This window comes from Tachysurus fulvidraco, chromosome 18 (genome assembly GCF_022655615.1).
Source record: "Tachysurus fulvidraco isolate hzauxx_2018 chromosome 18, HZAU_PFXX_2.0, whole genome shotgun sequence".
Classification (NCBI taxonomy): Eukaryota; Metazoa; Chordata; class Actinopteri; order Siluriformes; family Bagridae; genus Tachysurus; species Tachysurus fulvidraco.
Genome location: NC_062535.1, coordinates 14,314,071 through 14,336,318, shown reverse-complemented (window position 1 = coordinate 14,336,318; position 22,248 = coordinate 14,314,071). Strand labels below are relative to the sequence as shown.

General features: G+C 36.5%; 1 protein-coding gene and 4 non-coding genes across 8 annotated transcripts in view; all 5 read left to right on the top strand.

The window, feature by feature from the left end:
* The window catches only part of cd99 (CD99 molecule), a 27,726-nt gene continuing 5,478 nt past the window's right edge, over nucleotides 1–22,248 (top strand). The window contains exons 1-11 of one of the 4 annotated variants that reach the window (XM_047802919.1): nucleotides 1–190; nucleotides 7,125–7,151; nucleotides 7,285–7,308; nucleotides 7,483–7,509; nucleotides 8,103–8,132; nucleotides 8,554–8,589; nucleotides 8,677–8,712; nucleotides 9,621–9,656; nucleotides 9,841–9,909; nucleotides 13,873–13,896; nucleotides 16,219–18,700. In XM_047802919.1, the coding sequence (XP_047658875.1) occupies nucleotides 133–190; nucleotides 7,125–7,151; nucleotides 7,285–7,308; nucleotides 7,483–7,509; nucleotides 8,103–8,132; nucleotides 8,554–8,589; nucleotides 8,677–8,712; nucleotides 9,621–9,656; nucleotides 9,841–9,909; nucleotides 13,873–13,896; nucleotides 16,219–16,376 (525 nt within the window). In that variant the 5' untranslated portion in view covers nucleotides 1–132 and the 3' untranslated portion in view covers nucleotides 16,377–18,700. Of the gene's footprint in view, nucleotides 191–7,124; nucleotides 7,152–7,284; nucleotides 7,309–7,482; nucleotides 7,510–8,102; nucleotides 8,133–8,553; nucleotides 8,590–8,676; nucleotides 8,713–9,620; nucleotides 9,657–9,840; nucleotides 9,910–13,872; nucleotides 13,897–16,218; nucleotides 18,701–22,248 lie in introns of those variants that run through there. The other 3 variants (XM_047802918.1, XM_027161679.2, XM_047802920.1) reach the window with 3 other exon arrangements.
* On the top strand, nucleotides 18,901–18,993 carry trnar-ucu. The gene is made up of 2 exons: nucleotides 18,901–18,937; nucleotides 18,958–18,993. It is a non-coding gene; the product is annotated as a tRNA-Arg (tRNA).
* On the top strand, nucleotides 19,550–19,642 carry trnar-ucu. Its single transcript has 2 exons — nucleotides 19,550–19,586; nucleotides 19,607–19,642. It is a non-coding gene; the product is annotated as a tRNA-Arg (tRNA).
* trnar-ucu lies at nucleotides 19,875–19,966 on the top strand. Its single transcript is given in 2 exon segments — nucleotides 19,875–19,911; nucleotides 19,931–19,966. It is a non-coding gene; the product is annotated as a tRNA-Arg (tRNA).
* trnar-ucu lies at nucleotides 20,924–21,015 on the top strand. Its single transcript is given in 2 exon segments — nucleotides 20,924–20,960; nucleotides 20,980–21,015. It is a non-coding gene; the product is annotated as a tRNA-Arg (tRNA).

Sequence of the window (22,248 nt, the reverse complement as noted above, 5' to 3'; positions counted from 1 at the left end):
GTAGGGCGGCTCTTTTTTTTTTAACTCGACACACCCATTTCGACAGAATTGACTCTTTTCGCATGTGGATTCGACTCCAACAGCTCGGATCCAGAACACAGTGTCCAGTGTTAATTTGCAGAGAAAACAGAAATGAATTACTATCTGTGGATTTTACTTTTTGGAGCTCTCCTGATAACTAAAGCACAGGGTAGGTGTTACTTTCACACCTCTGAACTACATCCTTTTTTTGCTGAAACAAAGCTCATGCTGATGTTTTTTTTTTTGCAGTAGATACTTTAAAAAGTATCTAAAGTATCTTTAAAAAGTATCTATAAAAAAGTATCACACTGTAGTTTAAATAGAATTATTATAGAATTATGAATTAGGTCTGTTTATGTTTACTGTGCCATGTAGTAGGAAAAACAACTCCACTGGGGTGGTTCAGGTTTACCTACAGCATTAGTGCAAATGTTTGTACACCCTTAGCACTCATATTGCAGACTTTAAAAGTAATGTTTCATGGATGATCTTTCTGTTCCAAAAATGAGTTTATTTGTTTCTTCTTTGTAAGTACTTTTTTACCCACATAAATGCACCACCAGGATCCACTTGTATAACTTCGATTGTGTGTGTGTGTGTGTTTCTAAAAGGTTGGTGATTGTGTGTGTGTGTCTAAAAGTTTGGTGATTGTGTGTGTGTGTGTGTGTTCGTGTGTGTGTGTGTAAAAGGTTGGTGTTTGTGTGTGTGTGTGTGTGTGTGTGTGTGTGTGTGTGTGTGTGTGTGTGTGTAAAAGTTTGGTGTATATGTGTGTGTGTGTGTGTGTGTGAGTGAGTGAGTGCATGTGTGCATGTGTCTAAAAGGTTGGTGTGTGCGCGTGTGTGTGTGTGTGTGTGTGTGTGTGTATGTATGTATGTATGTATGTATGTATGTGTGCGTGTGTGTCTTAAAGGTTGGTGATTGTGTGTATCTAAAAGGTTGGTGTGTGAGTGAGTGCATGTGTGCATGTGTCTAAAAGGTTGGTGATTGTGTGTGTGTGTGTGTTTTTGTGTGTCTGTCTGTTTAAAAGGTTGGTGATTGTGTGTGTGTGTGTGTGTGTGTGTGTGTGTGTGTGTGTGTGTGTGTAAAACCTCTAAGGCTATTTGTTACTCTCTAGCCTATAATAAGGAACAAAAAAAATAGCATCCCCCCCCCCTAATAATATATATAGTAATTTTGGAGAACCAAAACTAGCAAGAATGCAAGTTCTTTACCCAAAATGTGCCACACCTTGAGAAGAAAAGTCTAAAACCAGTTAAGTTTATTAATAATTCTAAATATAGTTTAGTGGCTTAGTAGGTTTGTCTCGCACATCTGGGGTTGGAAGCTCAATCCCTCATGCTTCATGGGTTTTCTCGACGTATTTTGTTTTCCGCCACCAGAACAAAGACATTTGTTATAGGATGATTGCCACCTTTAAGCTCTCCATAGTGTGTGCAGTTGTGTTTGTACTGCATGCAGAGTGTCTCCCGAATACTATGGGATAGACATATTTGTCAGACTTCAAGTGTTTTCGTTTAGTGAGTCACTTGAGTACCAGAGTAATCCGGTCTGAATAAAGCATGGGAATAAAAAGGCAGCATGTCGATTGTGATCATAATTCGATCTAATTTGAGTAAATGTAAAAAAAAGTGTGAATAAGTAAAAAATAAGTGTAAAGACTAGGACTAATGTGATGATGTCATATTGATATGGAAACTGTGTTATAATAACATCGTAATATGAACAGTGACATAATAAGAAACAGCACAATTATATTAAAACTGATATCTTACTCATTTTAAAAAGTAGCTCATTTTATTAAAAAAATGAAGTATTTTTTTTCTTTGTGTTTTATGACATGCATTTATGATAAAAAAAAATTGGATATTTCCATTTGCAAAAACGTTATCAAGTATTTTTCATCTCACGCTTTTCTGCTCATCGTGGTCGTAAAGATAGTTAAATGAGTTACTACGTACTTCCTATCAGCTAGAAAATAGCAGCTTGGCCATTCTTATCCAATCCCAGGTGTTGTACAGACTTTTGAGTGTCAAAATCCCACATCAGCATTTTCTGAAATACACAAACCACATACTATGTTGGTTGGAAAATTGCAGGTATGCATGTGTTCCTGTGAATGTGATTGGTGAGTGAATATATATTGTGTAGTCTGAAGATGACCTCAAGTATTGTGATATCGTATTTTTATGTCACCCACCTTTACTAAATGACTTACGTTTTCTGTATTTTCTGTAAGGACACAAATTGCACGTACAGTCCTTTGTAAATAAGCCCGTATTGTTATTGGGGGAAGTTTCAGCCTAGAGGTTAAGGTGGTGTACTAGCGTTTTGGAAGGTTAATAGTTTGTACTGCTGGACCCCTGAGCAAGGCTCTTAACCTCGATCGCTCAGTTGTATACAATAGAAGTTGCCCTGGATAAGTCCTTAGAAGAAAAATAAAAAATAGTGGACTCGTCGATTAGTCATCTTTTCCTTTGTCAAAGCAAAAACAGATGAGTGCCCAACGCTTCATGAGTCGAGTGAATCGATGCAGTGAATCACATTCTATTAAAAAGGAAAGGGGAAAAAAATCACAATGTGCGATTAACTCTAGTCTGAAATATTGCAATTTACACATACACAATTTAACTAGTTGATATCTACACGTTGATTGACTAGTTTATGTTAAATCTATAAGCCAGGCCTACTGTATATATTAAAGAAAAGTTGGCACTGTTTGATAAAGTTTATTAGTGTGTAGAATTAAATACTTTCTTCTAGCCTTTCTTCTGTTCCTGTAAACGTCCTGTTCTCATTTTAGTATAACAGTCCGATTTATTATTATATTTTATCAGTCAACATAAAACCAATTATTAAAATGAAGATACATATATGAGTGATACACAGTGTTCTACATTTATGCCTTTGCGTGACTCAAAGCCCCGTACTTCCTGTAATGCCTTGGTTGCAACTAGCAACCAAACCGCAAGCACAAGGCTATGAGTTTTTAGATTTTTAGAAAAATGCCATGAATCAAATTCTCCCTTTTAATCTCTTGGCAGTCTGTGTAGGTTTCACAATGCCTTTTACTTTACTTGCAGAAGGCCCAAGCCAAGATCTCTTAGATTTTTGTGTCATAAATGTCATTTTTAAACTATCAACAACGTCCAGGATGTAGAATTAGCTCGCAGGCTACGTTTACGTTTATTTATTTTGACAAGCGCTTTTATCCAAAGTGAATTACATGTGAAGCACAATTCAATCGAAGGAACGCTGTCACTAAAGATAAATGTTAGCACTCAGTTGTTAGCCTCATATTGAAGAGTGAAAGTGTAATTGACTAGACGTTTCCTACTCAGGAGGAAAATAGACATAAATGTTATCTGTCTGTGGTAAATCCTACCACTTTCCTAGCAAGGAATCCATTTATCATTTAGAAATTGTCCGCTTAAACCATTAGCTATTGTAATTGAGTATTCAGTGTTCAGTGAAGTGTAAATAATCCTCACAGTGTGGTAAATTTCCACAAGTTCAGGCTCAATGGCAGAGTACAACCAAACAACGCTAATAGCTAATATTCAGTAAAACCTTGCCTCACATAATGCTACCCGACTTTCGTTCATTCTTCACATTGTTGAGTTAAAATCCACATTTTCTCTACTTCCTCTGTGCCATTCAGCAGATCGAGCCTCACCCTGTCCTAAAAACCTTTCTTTAGTTTCTGTAGTGAGTCAACGTTAATCACCATGGGGTACAGACAAACAATAACAACTGGCAAACATCACCATGGCAACCTGTTTGTACAGGATACACACTGAGCGTACGTTTAGGGTTTCACGCATGATTCACTCAGACTCTTGCAACCATGTGGTGTATCATAATATCAGACGTGTTTAGACCTACACGTTAATGCAGATCGATGTAAAAATGTGCTGCGAATTTAAAATTTTTTTTTTATGGAAATTATTTCTAATGTCTCACTGTTTTTTGGAAGGTTTTTGTACAGGTATGAAAATTTCAGGGAACAAAATGTAATAAACTTTAAAAATATTAATAAACGGGGGCACGGTGGCTTAGTGGTTAGCACGTTGGCCTCACAACTCCAGAGTTGGGGGTTCGATTCCCGCCTCTGCCTTGTGTGTGTGGAGTTTGCATGTTCTCCCCGTGCCTCGGGGGTTTCCTCCGGGTACTCCGGTGTGTGTGTGAGTGAATGAGAGTGTGTGTGTGTGTGCCCTGCGATGGGTTGGTACTCCGTCCAGGGTGTATTGAGCAAATAGTCGGTTTGTTTTTGTAAGTAAAATTATAGTGGCTATTGTTACTTGTTAGTCTGCTTGGCATATTTATACAAGAGGATCAGCCCAATCCTTTCACACCTGACTGGCCCTTGTTTAAACAGGGGTTCAGGATTGACAAAGGAATGACATAAGAATGCCATTATTATGTTACATGTCTGTCATAGGGTTGCGGTATACAAAACAGGTCTTGCTTTCATCCAGCTGTAGAAAAATAAATCATAATCGTGTTATGAGTCCATCATCGTTTCGGGTTCTTAACTAGATATCATCTTATTTTAAACATCTGAGCTGTCGAGGGTTAAGCGCCTTGCTCAAGGGCTCAGGGGGAGCAGCTTGGCAGTAGATTTGAACACCTAATCCATAGTCCAACATCATAACCAATGAGCTACAACACTAACATCAATCAAATCAATCAATCAATCAATCAATCAATCAATCAATCAATCAATCAGTATACCTATAGAACCATAACTGTGTCATATGTCTATCACAGAAACAAATCAGACCCTCCTTTACTTTACGTACAGAGAAATATCAATATTTTTCCTTTTATCTATCATAAGCACTATTCGGACGGGATTAGTTCTACGTGGGGACGTGGGGGGTAAAGTAATTATTACCAGAGCTTCTCAGTGATTTTAGTCCCGTCCGAATGCGCCATCTCGTTAATCATTACAGACAATGTCAGTAAAGATTACAGCAACTTTTACCTTCTGTAAAAAGGTCCGGAAAAATGACCTCAGGTAAGACTAATCCCGTCCGAATAGACCCGCTGTAAATATGTACGGTAAAATTCCGTCATTTCCTGTTTAAAAGTAGTTTTTGGCGCGTTTTTCAAGCATGGAGGCGCCAAGTTGTCTGTTTGCGCACGTGATAACAGGAAGCAACGTCACATGACGACAAGGAGGTTATTGTGGTGCGTAAAGCGAGTTACCCCTCCCACTTCTGCTAGTTTTACTGAGATGTCTTGTCCCGTTCGAATTGGCCAGTTAATATTACAGACGTCCTGAGGTAAAATTTCATTACTCCACGTCCCCACGTAAAACTAATCCCGTCCGAATAGGGCTATAGTGTGTGAAGATTGTTGAAACAGAATTATTTCTTTCACATACTGAAATAAATGCCAGGATCATCTGTGTGAGTAAAACAGGAGGACCTGCTTTGTTTCAGCTACAGAAGATGATACTCTTATGTCATTGGTTATAAAAAGTCGGTATGATGTGTGTCAAGTGTGATGCCTGTTTTAGAGTGTTAAAATTGTTGTAAACGGTCTTGCCTGATTTTTTGTTTTAGCTGTAGACCTGGTCATTATTATGATATAGTGATAACTGCTAACCGCTAACACGAAATAAATATTTAATACGTCACAGTGTGAAGATTGTTTAGAAAATCAACTTTAGTAGTAGCAGTGAGAAAGAAAAGTAGTTTACTTTAGCTATTTATGTCTGTCATAGAATGTCAAAAACTCTTGACTTGAATCGTGTCGTAATTGTATCGTTTACCGATCCGCCGTATTATTAAAACACCTGCATAATATGGTGTAGGTCTTTATTGTGCTGCTAAATAAAGTGGACCAGACTTGTACATCACATCTCATCAGACGCTCGACCGGATCAAAATGTTGGGGATTTTTAGGCAGTTCCGACACATTGAACTGTTTGTCATGTTCCTCAGACCATTCCTGAACTGATTTTCTAGTGCGCCAGGACACATCAAGTGAAGCCTTGTTAAGTCATGAAGCTTTTATTGTCACTTCAACCATATATAGCTGATGCAGCACATATTGAAACAATAAAACGTTTCTCCAGGACCATGATGCTACATAAAACAACACAGAGCTAAGGACACAACACAAACCACTACAGGACAACAAAATAGCACCAAACAGTGTGCATTCTGTATATTATACAGAATATTGTGCAAAAATAGAGGACTATAAACAAAGAGTGTTCTTACAGACATGTATAATATACACTTGTGTAATAGCAACAGTTGGATGTCGTATTGAGGTTACTGTAGTGTGCAAAACAGCTATTTAGTGAATGTGCAAGTCAGACAGTTTAATATGAGTGGTGATATACCTACTGAATTAGGTCACTGATTTTAAGGAATACTTAATGATGCACTATTGGTAGATACTAACCACTGCATACCAAGAACAACCCCACAAGACCTGCTGTATTGGAGATTCTCTGATCCTCTGAGTCATCTAGCATTACTCACATCAACTGTAGGTGGTTTTTTAAGCTCCATGGCTGATTGGTGTATGCCTGAAGATTTTACCTAAGATCATACCAGCATGTAGAAATGTCAGAAATTGTTCCTGATCTGATGATGTTAAATTACAGGCTTTGATATTTTATAAATGCCGTTAAAGGTTGCCGTATAAGTTCAAGTAGAACTATTAGCAACGTTAGCATTAGACGTCTGATCGATTCTAATAAAAGTAAAAAAATAAACTCTTAAAAAGAATCGGTTAACTTAATACAGCCAGTTACCGTCTTTCTTTCTTGGAACCAAAGACAGATATATTTTGGATTAGGTTCGACTTGTCTGCTTTTGGTTTAGTCAGCCAACCTGTTGCCTAAACCTGATGGAAAATAAATGATAGGTTGTACACAAATACAAACACTATTCTCTCTGTTTCCAACGGACTTACCGGACTCCATAGATTTAGTAAACTTAAAATATTACAATAATATTTACTTTGCATTGTATTGTTAAGGTGCTTGTAGATTTTGACAAGTTTATCGGAAGTAATTAATTTGACGATTAATTTGAAGTAATATATATGTAATATTAATAGCAATATTCTTTCTCTTTTTGCAGACTTGAGTCTTTTTGATGCCTTACCTGGTATGTTAACACTCATAATAATACTCCTAATAATTCTAATGTTTGCGTTTTGTTTTGTAATTGCTTGTTTCTATCATTATCATTCTAAATTACAAAATGAATATTATGTGACATTTAATGTTTTCCGTTTAAGACGAAGACGATCCTCAACCTACAGGTAGAGTTAGTATTTATTGAATTTTTTGAAATATTTGGTTGATTTTCGTGGCATATAACAGTATAACGATCATTTACTATATGTGTAACAGACAACTGTCTGAATTAAAGAACTATGTTGTCACTGGCGTCCTGTGATATGATTCTGATTATTGTTTTTCATCTCGCACTGAAGAACCACCCAAGCCAGCAGGAGGTGGTGGTAAGGACACACACACACACACACACACACACACACACACACACACACACACACACACACACACACACACACACACACACACACACACACACTTTGCCTTTTAATACACATTATAAATGTGAGGTGCCTTTGGAAATCCTGTAAAATCTTATTGGCTGAATTCTAGAAAAGAAGATTTTATGTTATTTTATTTCATTCAGTTTTACTTTAAATTCCATTTTGTTTCATTTTTAAATTCCCCTAATTTTTTTTATTATAAAATACATTTTTATATTATAAAATTCCATATTTAATATTCTATATTTGACTTTATTTGTATGTCATATTGTCTAAGATGATCTATAAGACTAATAACATTTGAATTCGATTTTAAATAATCAATCATTCTAATCATTTTAATTTTTTTTTCTTGTCACAAATTCCCCTCTCGGTGTGTGACACCCAGCTACATGACCTCAGCTTTCAGATCTCCATGTGCATTTGTTAAAAATTCTACAATATAAAAATCGGATCATCTGAAGCGTTTTCACAGGTGGACACACATTACGTTAGAGTTTCTACTGAAACATTTCTCTTTGTTTTTCCATCCCTAGACTTAGACCTTGCAGATGCTATCCCTTCAGGTATGATCCCGTTCATTACTGTGTCTAAACGGTCGAAAGCAAATTTGTAAGGATTCTGTTTCATTTCTATATGAATCCTGATAATGATACAAGTTAAAATGTTCTTTTCTGCTATAAACCCAAAAAGAAGCAGTTTGGCAGTTTATTGTTTTTAAAAGTCTCTCCAGAGCTCTAGAAATTTACAATTTTAAATAAACTCTCTCTCTCTCTCTCTCTCTCTCTCTCTCTCTCTCTCTCTCTCTCTCTCTCTTTTTCCGGATCTGTTCCCAGCTTTAATACGTCAGCTTAGCGTTTTGTCTATTCTTCAATAGGCGATGAATGATGCGCACACTGTATCTACAGAAAGGGTTGGTCAGTTCAGATGAGATGAAATGAGATGTTCTGTTATTACTCCCTCAAATTCAATTTGTCACTTGTGTAAATCCTAAGCAACCTGTTGTCCCGCCAAATAGTGGAGGTATGGACACTCTCCCTGTTTTAGGCAGCAGTGTAATAATGTCACTCTAATAGTTGTGTTGAGTTTTTAATTTGCATCTTTCTGCAGATCCTAAGCAACCTGTTGTCCCACCAAAGACTGAAGGTATGGACACTCTTTTTGTGTGTGCGTGTATGTGTGTGTGTGTGTGTGTGTGTGTGTGTGTGTGTGTGTGTGCACGTTTGTGCCTGTGTGTGTATACACGTTTGTGCCTGTGTGTGCACGTTTGTGCCTGTGTGTATGTGTGTGTGTGTGCACGTTTATGCATGTGTGCGCGCGTTTGTGCCTGTGTGTGTGTGTGTGTGTATGTGCGCACGCATGTTTGTGCCTGTGTGTGTGTGTGCACGTGTTTGTGCCTGTGTGTGTGCGTGTATTTGTGCCTGTGTGTGTGTGTGTGCACGTGTTTGTGCCTGTGTGTGCGTGTGTGTGTTTGTGTATTTGTGCCTGTGTGTATGCGCGTGTTTGTGCCTGTGTGTGTGCGTGTGTGTGCGTGTGAGCGCATGTTTGTGCCGGAGTGTGTGTGCCTATATTTCTGCCTGTGTGTGCACATGTTTGTGCCTGTGTGTGTTTATGTATTTGTGCCTGTGTGTATGCACCTGTTTCTGTCTGTGCGCATGTTTGTGCCGGAGTGTGTGCGTGTACGTGTGTTTGTGCCTGTGTGTGTGTGTGTGTGTGTGTGCACCTGTTTGTGCCTGTGCGTGTATGTGGGTGTGTGTGTGTGTGTGTGTGTGTGTGTGTGTGTGTGTGTGTGTGTGTGTGTGTGCGCGCTTGCATGATGTGCACACTGTATCTACAGAAAGGGTTGGTCAGTTCAGATGAAATGAGATGTTCTGTTATTAATCCCTCAAATTCAATTTGTCACTTGTGTAAATTCTTGGCAGCAATTTTTAATGTATTTCACAGGTAGCAGAAGACTCTGTATATTACAGATGTGACATTACTTTAGGCAGCAGTGTAATAATGTCACTAATAATAGTTTTGAGTTTTTAATTTGACGCTTTTTGTTTCTGCAGATCCTAAGCAACCTGTTGTCCCGCCAAATAGTGGAGGTATGGACACTCTCCCTGTTTTTTTTGTGTGTGTGTGTGTTTTTGTGTGTGTACGTGTATGTGTGTCCGTGTGTGCGTGTGTGTGCATGTGTGTGCGTGTGTGTATGTGTGTGTTTGTGTGTGTGTGTGTGTGTGTGTGTGTGTGTGTATGGTCCATCCAGTTAATATCCTTCATATTTTATAGGTGGCTTCTCTGATGATGATCTTTTGGATGGTAAAAAACCTGATGCCAGTCATGTGGATTATTCTGACGGTACATGTTCATCTCTTTGGTCCTTTTTTTTACTCAACATTATTTCATTTTCATAAGAAGTGGTTGATAAAAAAATAGACTTACATGATCTACTTAACAATAAGACTTTTTAAAAAAATTCAAATGGATAGGGATAGGATTCTTAGGGTTAGGATTTTTAGGCCACTTTCATGCTTTTCAAACTAATGCTGTCAGACATTGTGTTTTTGGCCACAGTGGAGCTTCCAGAATTTAAAGAAGTTGAACTATTCAGAAAAGCACGACGTGGCATTCTATGATCTTTAATTGTTCAGGTCACAAAATGGAGGCCAAGTTAGAAAAACAAACATGGAGTGCAGAGTGTTTCGCTAATGAGCCAAATTGAGTTAAAAAAATTAATAATATAAATAAAATAATAATAACAAATAATAAATATAAATAAATATAACTAAAACACAAACATAGCTGTTTTTAGAGATGTTCACTAGTACATGATGAGTTAAATTTATCTACCTTAATGTATTTTTATTTCATCTAGATAGCAAGCTAGACTAGCTAGTTAGCCAATACTAGCTAGGACCGCCTAGAGCGTTGTTATGGTTACAGTCTGTGAAAGCATTTATTTGATTATATTTTCAACTTATGAATATGCTTTTGTAATCAAGATTCGAGTTAGTAACTGTTAGTAACTTTTATTTACATCTGTTTCTTTTCTGTGTGTTTGTTGTCTGTGTTCCTTGCTGTTGCGAATGCCGGCCACTTTGCAGGTACGTTGTTCTCTGGTTTACAGTTAGCATATGTTCTCTGGTTTACAGTTAGCATGCGTTCTCTGGTTTACAGTTAGCATATGTTCTCTGGTTTACAGTTAGCATGCGTTCTCTGGTTTACAGTTAGCATGCGTTCTCTGGTTTACAGTTAGCATGTGTTCTCTGGTTTACAGTTAGCATGTGTTCTCTGGTTTACAGTTAGCATGTGTTCTCTGGTTTACAGTTAGCATGCGTTCTCTGGTTTACAGTTAGCATGCGTTCTCTGGTTTACAGTTAGCATATGTTCTCTGGTTTACAGTTAGCATATGTTCTCTGGTTTACAGTTAGCATGTGTTCTCTGGTTTACAGTTAGCATGTGTTCTCTGGTTTACAGTTAGCATGCGTTCTCTGGTTTACAGTTAGCATATGTTCTCTGGTTTACAGTTAGCATATGTTCTCTGGTTTACAGTTAGCATATGTTCTCTGGTTTACAGTTAGCATGCGTTCTCTGGTTTACAGTTAGCATGCGTTCTCTGGTTTACAGTTAGCATGTGTTCTCTGGTTTACAGTTAGCATGCGTTCTCTGGTTTACAGTTAGCATAAGTTCGCTGGTTTACAGTTAGCATATGTTCTCTGGTTTACAGTTAGCATGTGTTCTCTGGTTTACAGTTAGCATATGTTCTCTGGTTTACAGTTAGCATATGTTCTCTGGTTTACAGTTAGCATGTGTTCTCTGGTTTACAGTTAGCATATGTTCGCTGGTTTACAGTTAGCATGTGTTCGCTGGTTTACAGTTAGCATGTGTTCTCTGGTTTACAGTTAGCATGCGTTCTCTGGTTTACAGTTAGCATGCGTTCTCTGGTTTACAGTTAGCATGCGTTCTCTGGTTTACAGTTAGCATATGTTCTCTGGTTTACAGTTAGCATATGTTCTCTGGTTTACAGTTAGCATGCGTTCTCTGGTTTACAGTTAGCATGCGTTCTCTGGTTTACAGTTAGCATATGTTCTCTGGTTTACAGTTAGCATGTGTTCTCTGGTTTACAGTTAGCATATGTTCTCTGGTTTACAGTTAGCATATGTTCTCTGGTTTACAGTTAGCATATGTTCTCTGGTTTACAGTTAGCATGCGTTCTCTGGTTTACAGTTAGCATGCGTTCTCTGGTTTACAGTTAGCATATGTTCTCTGGTTTACAGTTAGCATGCGTTCTCTGGTTTACAGTTAGCATATGTTCTCTGGTTTACAGTTAGCATGCGTTCTCTGGTTTACAGTTAGCATATGTTCTCTGGTTTACAGTTAGCATGCGTTCTCTGGTTTACAGTTAGCATATGTTCTCTGGTTTACAGTTAGCATATGTTCTCTGGTTTACAGTTAGCATGTGTTCTCTGGTTTACAGTTAGCATGTGTTCTCTGGTTTACAGTTAGCATGTGTTCTCTGGTTTACAGTTAGCATATGTTCTCTGGTTTACAGTTAGCATATGTTCTCTGGTTTACAGTTAGCATATGTTCTCTGGTTTACAGTTAGCATGTGTTCTCTGGTTTACAGTTAGCATATGTTCTCTGGTTTACAGTTAGCATATGTTCTCTGGTTTACAGTTAGCATGTGTTCTCTGGTTTACAGTTAGCATGTGTTCTCTGGTTTACAGTTAGCATGCGTTCTCTGGTTTACAGTTAGCATGTGTTCTCTGGTTTACAGTTAGCATATGTTCTCTGGTTTACAGTTAGCATATGTTCTCTGGTTTACAGTTAGCATGCGTTCTCTGGTTTACAGTTAGCATGCGTTCTCTGGTTTACAGTTAGCATATGTTCTCTGGTTTACAGTTAGCATGTGTTCTCTGGTTTACAGTTAGCATATGTTCTCTGGTTTACAGTTAGCATATGTTCTCTGGTTTACAGTTAGCATATGTTCTCTGGTTTACAGTTAGCATATGTTCTCTGGTTTACAGTTAGCATGTGTTCTCTGGTTTACAGTTAGCATGTGTTCTCTGGTTTACAGTTAGCATGTGTTCTCTGGTTTACAGTTAGCATGCGTTCTCTGGTTTACAGTTAGCATGCGTTCTCTGGTTTACAGTTAGCATATGTTCTCTGGTTTACAGTTAGCATGTGTTCTCTGGTTTACAGTTAGCATATGTTCTCTGGTTTACAGTTAGCATATGTTCTCTGGTTTACAGTTAGCATATGTTCTCTGGTTTACAGTTAGCATATGTTCTCTGGTTTACAGTTAGCATGCGTTCTCTGGTTTACAGTTAGCATATGTTCTCTGGTTTACAGTTAGCATATGTTCTCTGGTTTACAGTTAGCATGCGTTCTCTGGTTTACAGTTAGCATGCGTTCTCTGGTTTACAGTTAGCATGTGTTCTCTGGTTTACAGTTAGCATGCGTTCTCTGGTTTACAGTTAGCATGCGTTCTCTGGTTTACAGTTAGCATGCGTTCTCTGGTTTACAGTTAGCATGCGTTCTCTGGTTTACAGTTAGCATATGTTCTCTGGTTTACAGTTAGCATGCGTTCTCTGGTTTACAGTTAGCATGCGTTCTCTGGTTTACAGTTAGCATGTGTTCTCTGGTTTACAGTTAGCATGTGTTCTCTAGTTTACAGTTAGCATGTGTTCTCTAGTTTACAGTTAGCATGTGTTCTCTGGTTTACAGTTAGCATGTGTTCTCTAGTTTACAGTTAGCATGCGGTGCTGTCTGTGTTAACCTGGAAGATGAAGGAAAACACAAATTTGACAATTATTTACAGAACTAGTTGACTGGTTAATCTGCTATTAAATAAATGGTGAACAATATGACTGTGAAATTCCAGATTCGTGCTGAAATCGAACATGTTTTTATCTGAGAAAAATTGCTACCTTATTACTAGCACTTAGCTAGTTAGCTAGTGACAGTAGCAGTATTAGTCATATCTGGAGACACTGTGCTTTTTCAAAACATGTACATGAATATATGTTTTGAAAAAAGCACCGTGTCTCCAGATATGACTAATACTAGATTTACTATATTTCAAATCTAACCACAGTGTGTAACTATGATCATTATTTGTCTCCTGAGATTCATATCTGACCACAAAAAACCTTCTGTGTAAAAAACACAGGCACAGTAATACAAAACCTTTTTGTATTATTTCATGTGATCTAATATATAATATAAAAATTAATTCTTATTTGCTTATATCACTGATATAGACATTTATACACACAGATGTGTTGCTTACATTTGTTTGTTACATTTGTTTTTTTTTAGATGCTCAAAATGATCAACCTAAAGGTAAATACACATTCTTTCACTTATGTTAAGCACTTACAGTCTTATCTAGTGGACTAAAGGAAATCGTCCCCTGTCATGGGTTCCTGCTAAACTCAGCCTCACACAAATGTTAAGATTTTATATGTTTTTGAGTGTAAATATCAAGAAACACGACATGTTCTAAGGTACCTTTTTTTTTAGTAACTTACTGGAACACACACCTCAATTACACTCTTGGAGAAAGCATTCTATGAAGAGTTCCTACACAAGTTCTGTCTAGGGTTCTCCAAAAAACTTTACTTTAAGCCACTTTATATGTCATGGAACCCATCCTTCTACAGTCTTAATGGTTTTTAAATGGTTCTTTATCAGGGTATATGGTTCTATGAAGAACCTTATGTTTCCACTGCACTACACTTTTTTTCCTTTATGGTAGTAAGAAAAAAAGGGATTCTTTTACTTTTCTTTTACTGAATGTAACTTTGGGGAACCAAAAATGGTTCTTCTATGACATTCGAGCAAAAAAACCCTTATTGGTTCTTCTTGGCAACTTTATTTTTAACAGTGTAGGAGTACTTACGGGTTATTTGAATGATTCAGGTGATCTGACTAGGAAAACACTGCGTTATAGAGTTCCCTGGGAGAGAAAAACTGAATGTTATAACGTTTAAGAAAAAGAGTTTCTTAAGTGTTTCTGGCTTCCTTGTAGCTTTTCCTTTCTGAGCTGGTATAAGGTTAATAAGAGTATATCGATATGGATAAGTTAGTATTCTATGGCTACTATATGGAACTTTTTCTGAAGTGGATACATGATGTTGAGTTACACAAGGGTTCTTCAAAAGGGACATAGTCTTCAAAAGAAGCTTTTCTTCTAAAGGGTGCTAGATGGAAGCTTTTCTCATAGACATCTAAATGCATAGAGGAGAGGTCTAAATAGTTTTATGGGCTTCTGGGTTCAATTTGAAAAGTTTTATCAATGGTTAACCTTTTATTATATGGTTCTACGTCGAACCCTTACAGTTTTCCAAAGAAGAACAACCTTAAGATTCTTTCTTTCTTGTTCACAGCATAAAGCTTAAATTAGCCATTGTTTTTTCATTCAATAGGAAATGCTTTCCTGCCATTTCCCAGTACAATTACATGTTTGTTTGTTGTTCTGTAAAGTTTAAAGACTATTGAAAACTGTATTTTAAACATTTATACATACAAAAAAAATTATATTTATGTTCAGTAAACACTTGTTAGATCCGTAAGCGTTCTTAAATGTTGGATAATTTCAGAAGCGCTTGATAAAATATCTGCTCAAGAGATAAAAACAGTTGATTTTTGTGCTACTATGTGGTGTGTAACCAGGAAAAAAAACAAGTCACGTAATCGCTCTAGCCTAGGCATATGTTTTTTGCCAATGTGGACGATTACATTGTTCCTGCTACACCAGTGCCCTTGGGTAATAATGTTATGACTGTCCACTCTTCTTCTGAGGTGTGACTTTAAACCTTGTATTTGTGGTGTCCTTTAGTTATTTTATCTATAACATGGGCCATAACTATCCCTTGTTTCCTTTTATTATCTTTTCCTTCCTCTTTTTATTCAGTTTTTCATTGTCTTAACTAACACCCTTGGTACTGGTTACATAACCGGCTCTTTTGCTTGGTGAAACATTAAACATTTTCATGGACAATCTGGAAAGATTTGGATATTTTATGATGTAAAATGGGATTTAAGCATTCCTGGTTTGATTCAGACTTACACATGTATACATAGATATGGAAATCCTGATGGAAGTCTAACTATATGGGATAGAAGGGAAAGAAAGTTCTCACTGAAAGGTTACACAGTAAAATGCATGCGCTTACTTGGAGTTATGGCTTTATAACAGTAGGGTCTCATGAAGCACTGGCAGCTGTAATTTGGTCTTTGTATGCTCCCTGTACATAAATGCTAGTGGGAATTTCTGTGTTTTGAAGAAGCCAGGAACACAGTAGCTCTGATGAGTAAAATGCCCCATAACTCTTTACATAAGCATCAGACATTCCAGCGCATGGAAACAATTACACCAGTGGTCTCTGAATGCGGTACTTGGTGACATCAGAAGCCATTTCTTCTTCATTTTGCATCCACGTTCGCCTTTTAGACTACTTGTGCTTGAACCCATCGATTCATTGGCTTCATACTACATTTTGATCACACATGATGCTAGGAGTTCTTAGATGATTCAGTAATGGAGCAATTTGGGTTGTTCCAAAATATAATAGAAAGCATGGTCTGCTGGGTTTTCTTTAGCTGTCCGTTATGTCAGAGACGGTGCCCTAAAATCTCTGCTTCGATATCCTGTCGTTGCAGAACTACACCAGCAGTTGCAGAAGGTCCTGATGTTGCTAGGAGATAACTTGCCAGAAGGCCTCCTTGCCTGGATTGCCAACTCTAAACAAGTTATAGTAACCCTTCTAGAAAAGCTGATGGAACTCCTGGACTTAAATGAAGCAGAGAAGCAATCTTGATGATCCAATGGGCAGCGAGTCGCTCTGTCTGATTTCATTAAAATCAGAAGGCATGTTTGAACATGTTACTGAATCTGGTTTGGTGGCAAAGACTGTTATTGGTCTTTCTGTTCATATTAAGCTTTGTCTGGAGTTTTTCAGTCTTACCTTGGGATATTGGATTTGACTTATTTGTTTTTTTCTTGATCCCTGAATTGTTCTTTTAGCTGAAGTATGTCCCATTTGCCAACCTTCCCTTCCTTCCTTTCATTCTTTTTAAAGACATTTGTATTTTCCTTCCTATACATCAGCCCCTATTTTTTTCACTCTCAGAACTACGCTTCTTCTTTGCTTGCTTGAAATCTATTCTCACAATCCAGTAGTGTTGGTTTAATAATGTGTTCGGTTCTACTTTTTGATCGAACCAGCTCCTCTGTGGTTTTGTGGTATGAAGTCTTCCCTTTCACTCGGGGCTCGTAACGATACATTCCTCTCCAAAAATGTCATCGAATTATATTTCCGTTCTCGCAAAACTTTGACACTTTGAAGTTTTTGTTTCATCCTGAAATTGTTTGTTAAATTGAAGTTTTTGTTACACCCTGTAAAATATTTTCCAATATTAATTATAAATATTTTCATATTTTAAATTGGTATAGTTTGCAAAACCGTATAAAAAGCTTATAAAAAAAAATTCACATTTTTTCCAAATTGAATGTTTACGTTCAGACTGATTTTCTTGTAAAGTAACAACTAAAAAATTTTAAGTAGTTAAAGATTTTTGCGGGATGAACCGAAAACACTCACCATTAAAACGAATAAATACATTTCACAATTAACCACAAGCATGTTCATTAAAGCCTATTTGTGTTTTAATAACACAAATGATCTCGCAGTGCATATTCATGTTATTCTTGGAATTATTATATTTGATTATGAATGCAGAAAGACAATGAGTCTAAACAAATAATTGCACAAGATGAATTCATGTCAGCGTCAGAGTCAATAAACGAAGTAACAAATTCACCATACGCCATACGTATGTAGATGTCAATTTTCTGCATTATATTTTGCATTAGATTGACTATGATTCATGGAGATGCACTGAAAGACTTGTAAATGTTAGATAAGATCAACAGTTAGTAAAGTCAATAAATCAATCAAAATCCATATGCAAATGTATTGCTATAGCGTTATAACAATGGACATTGTCTCCAAACAGCTTTGCAGAATATAAGAAACATAATGCAAAAAAATAAATAACAATCAATAAATAACACATTAAATTTGGACACCATTTTGGTCACATGACATGTCCCAGTAGTTTCCTTCTGGTCCCTCACAGCTAGCCAGATGGCAAGATCTTGACACCACAGACTTTTATTGGCCAAGGACTAACCAAGTGTAGGACTGACATGTAAAGCAACCAATCACATTTTGTTTTGTTTAGCAAATTTCGAAAACAAACTTTCCCAGTACCTCAGGAAAATCTGTTAGAATGAGAGATTTAGCTCATTTTCTGCTTTCCTCACAAATCTCTTGCTTGTTTTGCCATAGTCTTTTTTATATCACCTCAGGTGTTTTTCTACCCCTCTTTAGACAAAACCTTTGGTGTATGGATTGAGAAACGTTCTTAATTAAGAGGCTTCTCTTAGGTTTAACGTCTTTGTTCCTTGAAACATGTTGTCATAACAAGCTAGCCGTCACCGTTACTGACATTTCAGTAAGCCAGAGAGAGAGAGAGAGAGAGAGAGAGAGAAAGAACGTGAGTCATAACACATACCACACATAGCATGTGTTTATTAGTGGGAGAACAGATCAGACACGTGGTGTTCTCTGAAACGTGACGAAAAGAGAGATGAAGTCCTCACTGCACATGTTCTTTACTTTCTCAGAACACATGGGATTTTACTTTATGTTTTTTTACATTAGATATAGATTTTAACTAGCTTCCGTTTTTTTGTACCGAATGCAAACAATCCGTTTTAATGTTTCATTGTTTATTACTGTTTATTTCTCTTTATTTGTGAAGTGTTTATTTCTCTTTATTTTTCTCCCCTTCCTGTGTCTAACTTCACCGTCTCTTGAGTTTCTTTAAATAAACCTTATATGAAAGGTGAAACCATTTTAAATTCCTTCACTAGAGAAGCCACTGCTATTATTAAATCTCTGAGCAGGACTTATCTATAACGTGGCGTCCCTGATGACATTTTCAGATTGGTGTGTGTTTAATGTGTTTGTGACCTCTTTCGCTTCAGGGTGTTTATTGGGAAATGGTCTGAATTCTTATCGATTGATGGCTGGCTTTAAAATAAAAAAATATTTTCTTTAAAATCTGTGGAAATCTACAGCTGCCTTTGTGCATTTTGACTTAATTTTGGTGTTTGTTTTTTTTGTTTTGTTTTGTTTTTTACCTCAACTTCAGTATTGTTATTGGCTGGAAAGAAAAAAAAACAGCTTCTCAGTATATATGCTAATATAATTTTACTAACTGAACAAGTTTCAACATTAAGTTTTTGACAGTGTTTGTCTCAGTCACATGCGGTGTGGCTCTGTGGCGCAATGGATAGCGCATTGGACTTCTAAGTAGCACTAATGTGAAGTGATTCAAAGGTTGTGGGTTCGAGTCCCACCAGAGTCGAAATTATGTCGTTCACTGACTACTGTTTGCATATAAAAATAAAATATATACATTGGTTGTTAAGGTTCTTCCAAAAGATCTCCTTGTTAGACTTCGGTACTGTTCACAAATAAAAATAAAGTAGGTTCAAAGGTTCTTAAGGTCCTAGGAAGTTCACCAATATCACTTGATTTCAACCAGGACTCCATGTAATTTGAATATTTATGAAATCACGAATGACCAAAACTACCAATGGTAATATTTAGATTTAGTAACGTTTATTTTTAGAAAAGTTTTTAAAAGCGGTTATTTAAGCAGCGTCACCTCATTTTTTCAGTTTTGCCTCAATCACTTCGGGCATCTATATTGTCATTTTTTTTTACCTCTAAAGAACAAAGAAAAAAAGAAAGAATATAAAGGCTATAAAGAAAAAAAAAGCTCCTCAGTATATATATGCTAATATAATTTTACTCAACTAAAGAGAACAAATTTTTGAATTTTAACATTAAAGAAACAGAATCGAATATTAGTTATTTAACATGTTTGTCTCAGTCACTTGTGCCTTCCTGGGGTGTGTGGCTCTGTGGCGCAATGGATAGCGCATTGGACTTCTAAGTAGCACCAATGTGAAGTGATTCAAAGGTTGTGGGTTCGAGTCCCACCAGAGTCGAAATTATGTCGTTCACTGACTACTGTTTGCATATAAAAATAAAATATATACATTGGTTGTTAAGGTTCCAAGGTTCACCAATATCACTTGATTTCAACCAGGACTCCATGTAATTTGAATATTTATGAAATCATGAATGGCCAAAACTACCAAAACTACTTTAACCCTGTCCTTGTTTGGACACAACAGCTGAGATGTTCGTCTCAGTCACTTGTGCTTCACAGTGCTATGTGGCTCTGTGGCGCAATGGATAGCGCATTGGACTTCTAAGTTACACTTGGTGGAGTGATTCAAAGGTTGTGGGTTCGAGTCCCACCAGAGTCGAGATTATGCAGGCGTCATATAAACATTTGTTCATACACGCAAGTAATACTTTTTGCAAAGTTTCAAAAGCTTTATTTTACCCGAGCAATTTTTAAAACCTTTATAAATGTCATGATGAGATTTAAAGCTTATAATCTGAATAATTGGGTTAATCACCACACCATTTTTTTTTATTATTCTCTAGTTTCGGTTTCTGCTTCAGTGAAAAAGAAAATCTAGGATGTGGATTACCGGAGTATGTAAAATTTGTGTTTTTTAATGTATCGAACTAGTTATCAGTTATTAAGTATTTGGAAAAGAAACACTGGTTTCAGCATAATAATTATCATGTAATTCCCATAATGTATTCAACACACTGCTAATTTAGTTAGCAAGCACTTTGTTGTAGTCATGTACATTACACTTACAAGTTGAGGAAATTCACCCAGTTGAAGAATATTTAAGTAACAGCGCTACTGGATTACTATTTAAATTATATTCAACTAAGAGTGACATCATTATGTGTGATTTGCAACCATGCAGAGCTAAATGCAAATGAATTTCCAACCGTCAAAACATTTACATTTACAGCATTTGGCAGACGCCCTTATTCAGGCGACGTACATACAGTAAGTGCTTAAATCTCTATCATTGGATACATTAATGCTGGTTCACTAGGTTACATACTTAAGATACCATGAGTTAAATATGTTTTTCAAAGTTACAATGATAGAATATAACAAAATTCAAATCACACTACTCTAGAACAAAGTGAGTTAAGCAGATAGTACACAAAAGTCAGGAACCTACTTTGTCTACCAGAAGACAATATATTCAGATGAAGAGAGTTAAAGCACTGGAGAATTAAAACGACTGGAAAGACTGATTCGTCTTGGTAGCAGTGGACCCTGAAGTCGAACATGCGTCTAACCACTTAAACTCATGGATCAAAAAGGAGGACAGAGGTGCACTTCATGTGGCTCTGTGGCGCAATGGATAGCGCATTGGACTTCTAAGTAACACTGTGTGAAGTGATTCAAAGGTTGTGGGTTCGAGTCCCACCAGAGTCGAAGTTATGTCATTCAATGACTACTGTTTGCATATAAAAATAAAATGTGTACATTGGTTCTTAAGGTACTTCCAAAAAATCTCCTGTTAGACTTCGGTACTGTTCGCAAATAAAAAATAAAGTAAGTTCAATGGTTCAGACATGCTTCTAACTGCTTAAACTCATGGATCAAAAAGGAGGACAGAGAAGCACTTCCATATAAAAAGATAATAAATGCAACAACAGATGTATTTTTTGTGTGTTTATGCTGAAATAGTCATTGGTTTGTTTTTCAGTATATTATACATTGCAGTTTATATAGCAGCAGTTTAGTCTTGAATGCCTTTAATGTGTAATGTTTGTACAGCACAAATCACCACAAACTAATAATAATCATTAGATTTAATTTACGATTTCGAGTGCGTGCCGATTATTTAGTTTATTACACTTTGACACTACTTAAAACAAAAATGTAATTCATCTAAAAGTTTTTTGTTGTTTTTATAATATGATAATAACACAAAACAACTAGTAAAAAAAAAGATTATCATCGGACGATGAACGACGGTAAACAAATTTACGTACTTTTCTTACCATTTGTTATCAGATTACTTAAATAACTAAATCAGACTAGTTATCAGATTAGTTATCAGTCCATTCAAACACACTGACTTGTTAAAAACAGAAGTGACATTACTGTCGTGCTGTCGGAAAATCTGATTAAATTGATCATTTTAATTATACTTTTAGTTGATGATAGCAACACTAGTAAATCAGATTATTGTCTGATTCATGCAGATTGAGTTTTTTTCATTATCAGGTTACTTAAATTCAAATTGCACCAAAAAGAACTGATGGTTTAAAATGTTATTATTATTAAGCAGTGATCAGATTTGTTAGAAATGCTCACTGAGTCACAACATCCTCTTTAAATGTAGTGGCTAAAACTTCTGGCTCTTGGGCGGGGAAGGTAATTACTCAGCAATGCATCTCTGAGTCACTGTAGTGCTGCAGACTCCACCTCTTCATGTCATGTGTATGTTTTTTTTTTAGATTCACCAGTACAGAATGAATCACTTGTGTTTATATAATAGTTGTCTGTCCCCAAAGTAACGAGTTGTCATGTCCAGGCAGTAAATACTCTAACCACAACAACTCGTTTGTGTTCTCAATCTTCAGTGTTATAATGAAGCGTAACGTAATGTGATGCAGAGGAATTATAATAATTTTATTGTATTATAATAATTACTACAGC